Source organism: Mandrillus leucophaeus, unplaced genomic scaffold (assembly GCF_000951045.1).
Source record: "Mandrillus leucophaeus isolate KB7577 unplaced genomic scaffold, Mleu.le_1.0 Scaffold460, whole genome shotgun sequence".
NCBI classification, from domain to species: Eukaryota; Metazoa; Chordata; class Mammalia; order Primates; family Cercopithecidae; genus Mandrillus; species Mandrillus leucophaeus.
This window is the reverse complement of record NW_012104921.1, coordinates 88,812-96,211: the sequence shown is the minus strand read 5'-3', so window position 1 is coordinate 96,211 and position 7,400 is coordinate 88,812. Positions and strand designations below refer to the sequence as shown.

Sequence of the window (7,400 nt, the reverse complement as noted above, 5' to 3'; positions counted from 1 at the left end):
GCCTGTAGTCCCAGCTACTCGGGAGGCTGAGGCAGGAGAATGGCATGAACCCAGGAGGCGGAGCTTGCAGTGAGCCGAGATCGTGCCACTGCACTCCAGCCTGGGCGAGAGAGACAGATTCCATCTCGAAAAAATAAAAAAAGAATGAAGTTTAAAATATAGCGAAGAGCAGTGAAGACAAGTTATACCTTCAAACATTTATTTCTAATCAAAATCATTAAAACAATCAAGCAGCCTTTTCCCAAGTAAGGGTGACAGACTTAGAAACATTTCATTTGCTGGGCCCCATTTATTCAATGCCAAGTGAATTTACATTATACCAGATACAGCTGATGGATAAACAACATGTGACTGATATCTTTTGACATCATCTCTCTTTATTTCCCCTAATCCATTTACTTACAGATAATGAAAATAATGGTCTGATTCTATTTCTATAAACTCCAGGAAACTGTCCAATTATTATTATTTGTTGTTAATGCTTTAAATAAACATGATAGGGACCTGAAAATTGCATTTGTGATAATAAGTTCTACATTAAAAGGTTGGTTGTTATCAGGAATATAGGCTTATTTATTTTACATAATGACTTGGATATTTCTTAGATCTTGTAGGACAGAGACTATACAGAAAAGAGACATTTGAATAGTGACTTTGATTCTGCTTCTGAGTGAATCATTAGATTTTTTGATTCTGTAAATTAACCTTGACTCCAGGAGCTATTAGGAAGATTAAATGAGTTAATATTTATAAAGTACTTAAAAACAGTGCCTGGTTCACAGTAAGTGCTATATTAGTGTTTATTAAATGAGTATGTAAAAATAAATTTAAGGGCAGAGGCACAATTTATTTCACATTTTAACTTCCAAAGCACTTTACAGGCTGTTTTGTACATGATAGGGATTCAATTTATCTGTTGATTGCATTAACATTCAACTATATGTTCCAGGCTCTATGTGTTACCCAAAGAATTTTCTAGATACATGTAAATGCAGCTCTGCACTCACACTTGATTTACCTGGAAAAGAAGTGAGTCTTAAAAAGTGTAATTGTGCTACTGAAACAATAGGCAAGGGCCTCCAATGCACACCCTTAAGAAGCTGGCAAGTTATTATAGGTATTTGCACTATTGTCACAGGCCTCTCCACTACTATTGTTTTCGTCATGAATCAAAATCTTAAGGATATTTATATTTGGACACATGCAATGTCAGAATTAAATACCTAATTATTTGCACAATGATAACTGTTCTTTCCACTAACATTATCTCCTCATTAAGGTCTTTGCCTTTCATTTATTCCATAATAGATCTTAAGTTGTGACTTCTCTTCAAGTCAAAATCACTTTCCATATAACTTCTTTGGTATAAAACATTTCAAATATATAGAAAAATACAGATAACTCTCACTGTAGCTTTAAAAAGTTCACTTACCAGGAACAAAAACATTAGTCTGTGACAGCAAAGTTCTAAATGAATGAAACTAAGAAAAAGCAAAGAAAGTAATCTTCAAATCTTGACAATTAAAATGCTGTTTCTAAAAAAACCAGAACTTTTAATAATAGAACAGTAGAGAACACATAAGAAGAATTTACATTTTCTCACCATCTAAATTACTTGTCAGCTCTTTAATTTAGTTATGTGTGTAGGAGCGAAAGGGAAAGCCTTTAAAATAGTTTTTAAGTTTATAAACACTGATAGTTTGGATGCCAGCAATAAAATATATGTGATTTTGCATAAGAAGATGTAGCCTGAAAAACATAAAAAAGATAAATAAGCATGGAAGGAAACTAAATGACTGATAGTTTGTTATTTATAGTGTCTGGAGGCAACTATAAAAATGAATAATTCAGCCGGGCGCGGTGGCTCACACCTGTAATCCCAGCACTTTGGGAGGCCTAGGCGGGCGGATCACGAGGTCAGGAGTTTGAGACCATCCTGGCTAGCATGGTGAAACCCCGTCTGTACTGAAAATACAAAAAATTAGCCGGGCGTGGTGGCGGGCGCCTGTGGTCCCAGGTGCTCAGGAGGCTGAGGCAGGAGAATGGCGTGAACCCGGGAGGCGGAGCTTGCAGTGAGCCGAGATCGTGCCACTGCACTCCAGCCTGGGCGACAGAGCAAGACTTCATCTCAAAAAAAAAAAAAAAATTAAAAAAATATATAAAATAACTAACATTGTTTTAATTAATGCTAGATCTGGGACCGAATTCAGCAGAAAAGATGAGCGAATGAGATTTTGCTACACTGAAGTTTCTGAGTGTCTACAAAAGTCTTAATTACGAACTAATTTTTTTCTTATGTTTCAACGTACTTCAAAACTACGTCAGAGGCCTTAAAGAAAATTTTATTTGTTTTTGTATGCAGTGGGGGCAGGCTGTCTTAAAAAGGAAACTATGTATGAAAGTAGAAGGAACTCATAGTGACATAAATGTTTTAAATTCTTTGGAGAAATGTGTTTGATAACAATGCAACATTGTTATAAAAGTAGTGGTCTTTGTTTTCTCAGTTGGAAATAGGTCAAAATTTTTAAAAGGCTTCTTGAAAAACAGTTGTTTCTTAGGAAATCTCATGTCTTTGCTAAGACCAAGTCAACATAAGGGGGAATTCAACGCGATCTGAGGCGTAAGTTAAAGCAGATCATGAACTTTTGCAGCAAACCTGACCTACAAGCTTGCCCTCGACCAGCATAGGCCACGAGCTACAAGGGGTCTGAGACAGTAAGGCCCGAAGTCCACCGAACTCAGTTTCAAATCCCCGTGGTCCCCGCAAAAAGGGAGACGCGCTCTTCCTCTCGGGGGCTACAACTGGCGCTGGGGAACGGTGATGCAGGACCGAAAAGACAAGCGCAGCCAGGCAGGCCACTGCGGCCAGCGTCAAGCTGACCGGGTATCCCCGCGGCCGGACCGCCAGTCTCAGAGAGAGTCACAGAGCAGACGGGTCACCGAGATAACGCGGAAAAAACCGCCCCGCATGCCGGAGGATAACGAGAGCTGCCGGGCTGACGTTACCTCTACCCACTGGGCCGCGGCGTCCCCTTCGGCTGGGCGAATTTGCAACCGGGCGTGCAGGCACTGCTGCAGGAGCGCCCGGGCCTGAAGCATCCGGCTAGTCTCAGCCATGGCTTAGGCCCGCGCCGCGGCCGGACGCTTACTGGGCCGCGTGTCGCAGGCCCCTTCCTCGACGCGCAGGCGGCGCAGACGGGGCGGGGCACGACGAAGGGACTGCCCCGATCGCCCAGTGGCCCCGCCCTTCTGGGGGCGGGGGCTCGGCCCGACTCTCGGATGTCCCGGATGTGCGATCTTGGAGGGGGGCGTAGCGCTAAGCTGCTCCGCAGCTCCTGCCCAACTCTGCAGAAGGCGCACAGTGTATACTTTTCTTAAACGACTGAAAAGACTCGTTAGATCTCTTTCCTACAAACCTTTTAAGAAACATTTTTCACCTCAGAAAGCTTAGATTCCAACTGTTGAAAAATTTTAAATCTGCTTGATTTAAATTCATGTTATGCCCATATGAAAGTGACTAAACAAATAATTGAATCAAAGAGCAAGCGGAGATGGAACTAAAAGCTATATATACATCCTTCACAATTTTCCTTATTCCAGTCAATAAAACAATGCTGCCTCCTCTATCGGGAATGCTATAAATCATTCTGATTCCACAGTTGTGAAAAGATATTGGTATGCTATATGAATACACATTCTTTAGGAGATATCCTTGTTAAAAATGTTCTTATCCAAGAAAGTGTGATTGTTAATAACTTAGCCCGCTACTAATACAAAAATAAAACAGTTTATTCTGATGCATATGATGTAAATTCTGTGATGCGTTTTCTGGAAGTACATATGAGAATGTAAATAAAACTAAACAAGGGCTTGATTTTCTTTCCCATGTAGCGTATTCCTTAAACATGCATCAGATTAGCATTTATTTTCCTATGGGCTTGGATGGTTTAGATGAGGAATAATAGTGTTACCCTGATTGCATTACCCAGGTCATTGATTTGGGCCAGTTGACACAATATGCCTATACATTCGGATCTGTTGTTTAAAAAGATGACATCACTGACAGTGTTGCTATCCATACAAAGTAGTGTGACTGAATAAAATAATCCATGTATAATCAACAGTCCTTTGTACACAAAATCGAAGCTGCTTGTTTGCTGGTTATCTTGCAGCCAGGTTTACGCTTTTAGTAAAAACAGAAAGCAAAATCTCACATGATCTCTGATTGCTGCATTGCAAGGATTCCAACATTTGTTGACATTTGTCTGCAAAGCACAGACAAGTTGAATTGCTTCACGTTTGCACCTTTATGTCATTATAACTACTGAGTCTCTTTTCTCTCCGTCTCTCAGATTCAGATTTTACAGGCCTGAAAGAAACTTTGACATACAGAACATTAACTACGTCCCAGAATAAGAGAAGACTTTGGTGTCCGTTTGTATGTGGTTTCAGGAAATAGGGAGGTCTATTGAAAATAGGGTATATGGTTCACAGAGATCTTTCTACAGTGAGGGTGTCTTTAACAAATTGGGAAACCCTTCCTGTGAGTAGAATAGATGGAGTATGGATGGTAATGATTAGCTTCTAAAAAATCACTAATTACTTTAAACCTTCCTATTGAGTGAGGATCTCGTGGACATTGCTGTAGGTACAGTAATAGGCTGTGACTCATTTATTTTTTACTTCTATTTGCAGAAGGTAACAGAGAGTAGCCACCAAAGACAGCATTTTCTTTCTGTATGTTATTTTTTGAACACTTAGTTTCATTCTACAAATAATTTAAGAAGGAAGGACGTGCATGCAATAAAATAGTAAAATGTGAATTAAAGCATTAAGAATAAAGAAATTAGAATTATGTCAGTAAGCCACAATGGGGGAAATTGAAAACAGGTAAGGCAGTGGTTCTCACCTGGAGTGCTGAGATGATATAGTATGCAGCAAAGTTTTCACAAATATATAACTTCAATTTTTGTTATAAAACAATTATGTTCATTGTATGTACATATGAGGTGCTGTAGTTTGTACAATTTGTTTCAAGTTGGAACTAAAGGCAAAGCATAGCATTAAGTTGGCTTTACAAGAAGATGGTGGTTCACTGGAATGTAAGAGAGCTCTGCCTTGTGATTGTATGAGAAATCATTGAGCAGAGATAATTCTCAAACACCTACAATACTGAAAGTGTACCATATGGATAGGGAATTAATTGTGGATGGGTTCTAGGTCCTCTGAGATGGTATAAGAACTAATTTAGTGTTATTTTAACTTCTTTAATTCATTCAAGTTGGCTGCCCCAAATTCTGGCATTCAAAGTATTTCACAAAAATGAAAAGTTTCAGAACAATTTCTAAAAGATTCCTTAGAGTTGATGCTAAGCTTCCCGATTGTAAATAGGAGAGGATAGGGAAGGGCAGTATAATCTATTTCATAGTTCTAGGGATAAGCAGAGCTTTTCCTCAGATTTAGCTCTAAGTTGAGCCTCTTACCTGAGACTTTATATAGGATATGTTAATAAATACAAGTGCAGGCGGGGTGCAGTGGTTGATGCCTGTAATCCCAGCACTTTGGGAGGCTGAGGCAGGCGGATCACGAGGTCAGGAGATTGAGACCATCCTGGCTAACATGGTGAAACTGTTTTTAGTCTCTACTAAAAAATACAAAAACATTAGCCAGGTGTGGTGGCCGGTGCCTGTAGTCCCAGCTACTCAGGAGGCTGAGGCAGGAGAATGGTGTGAACCTAGGAAGTGGAGCTTGCAGTGAGCCGAGATCACGCCATTACACTCCAGCCTGGATGACAGAGCGAAACTCCGTCTAAAAAACTAAAAACTAAAAAATACAAGTGCAACTGGAAGAGGTAGGTATTTTATCTTAGGGAAGACTGGATCTAGCCTTCTAGTTTAAAGCCCAGAGATTTTTTTTTTTTTTTTCATTGCTTAGGGAGATAACCAAGTTCTGAGAAATTGGTTAACATTAACTAAAATGCACATTAGATTGGGGTAGAACCAGAATACTGATTTAGTCATTTATAATAAGAAATATTGCCATGACATGGAGTGGAAATTCTCACACAGGGCATGATCAGCATGTTCCCCCTGTGGGTAAGCACAGGAAGCTAGATCATATTCAGAAGTCTCTTTATTAATTAACTATGAGAAATACTCAAAATCGGTATGACCAGCATATTATTTTTATGTAGAGAGAGTAACACAGAAATCAGGATGTTGCTTGGTAAATGAGAACTCAGAACAAAGAGGGTGAGAAAAGTTTTTTGTGGAAGACACCTAACTATGACCCCAAGTACTAAGCACAGGAGATAGTGAGAAATATGCTAAACTATGTCCCTACAGCAAGATGTAGTATCAGATTTTCTAGGGCAATTTCTTTAATTGTTCCTTGATAAAATCAGAATCCCTTGATATAACCCCAAAATAAAAGCAAGTCTTCAGATGTAATATGGTCTAAATATGCTAATGTGGCAGTCCTACTCTACTAGAGATTAATGCATGAACTTTGTGTACTTCACTTAATCCTAATCAATTTTCTCAACTGGGTTTTTGAGAAGTGTTGAACAATGGGATCATTCAAGGTTTAGTCCATGGCAAGGGCTTGTGGAGTAGGGTGTTTTATATTATTGACCAAGACATTGTGATTTAGAGATCAAAAGAGCAAATGGGGAGGTTACACTGTATGTTGAAAAGGGAAAGGCCAAATTAGGACGTGCATTTGGATGAATAGCTATGCTGGTTATATATGAAGGTGGATTTAAGGATTTCTGAAAAAGCAGTTTTGTCTACTATAACATATAAATGAAAAAATTAGTTTCCTAAAGTTCTATGCAGTGACAGATATAATTTTGGCTTGGAAAAAATGTCAAAGCTGTTGTCTTGACAGAAAACAGATGGCACACTTTCAAAAGGTGAAGAGAGGCTGAGCATGGTGGTGGCTTATGCCTGTAATCCCAGCACTTTGGGAGGCTGAAGCTGGAGAATCACTTCAGCCCAAGAGTTTGACACTAGCCTGGGCAAGATGGTGGGACCCCCGTCTCTATTGAAAAAAGAAAGAAAGTCGGGCACGGTGGCTCACACCTGTAATCCTAGCACTTTGGGAGGCCGAGGTGGGTGGATCACTTGAGCTCAGCAGTTCGAGATCAGCCTGGCCAACATGGTGAAACCCCATCTCTACTAAAATACAAAAAGTAGCCGGGCGTGGTGGCTTGTGCCTATAATCCCAACTACTGGGAAAGCTGAGGTGGGACAATCGCCTGAACCCGGGAGGCGAGGGTTGCATGAGCTGAGATTGAACCACTGCACTTCAGCCTGGGTGACACAGCAAGACTCCATCTAAAAAAGAAAAGAAAAGAGAGAGAAAGAGGAAGGAAGGAAGGGAGGAAGGAAGGAAGGAAG

At 40.0% G+C, this 7,400-nt stretch overlaps 1 protein-coding gene across 1 annotated transcript in view; it reads right to left on the bottom strand.

The window, feature by feature from the left end:
* Positions 1-3,184, bottom strand: part of DTD2 (D-tyrosyl-tRNA deacylase 2 (putative)) — a 37,783-nt gene extending 34,599 nt beyond the window's left edge. The window contains exons 1-2 of the mRNA XM_011994772.1: positions 3,002-3,184; positions 2,666-2,909 (exon numbers count right to left, since the gene is read on the bottom strand). Coding sequence (XP_011850162.1) covers positions 2,666-2,909; positions 3,002-3,117 — 360 coding nt within the window. The 5' untranslated portion in view covers positions 3,118-3,184. The remainder of the gene's footprint in view (positions 1-2,665; positions 2,910-3,001) is intronic.
* Between the last annotated feature and the right edge of the window lie 4,216 nt (positions 3,185-7,400).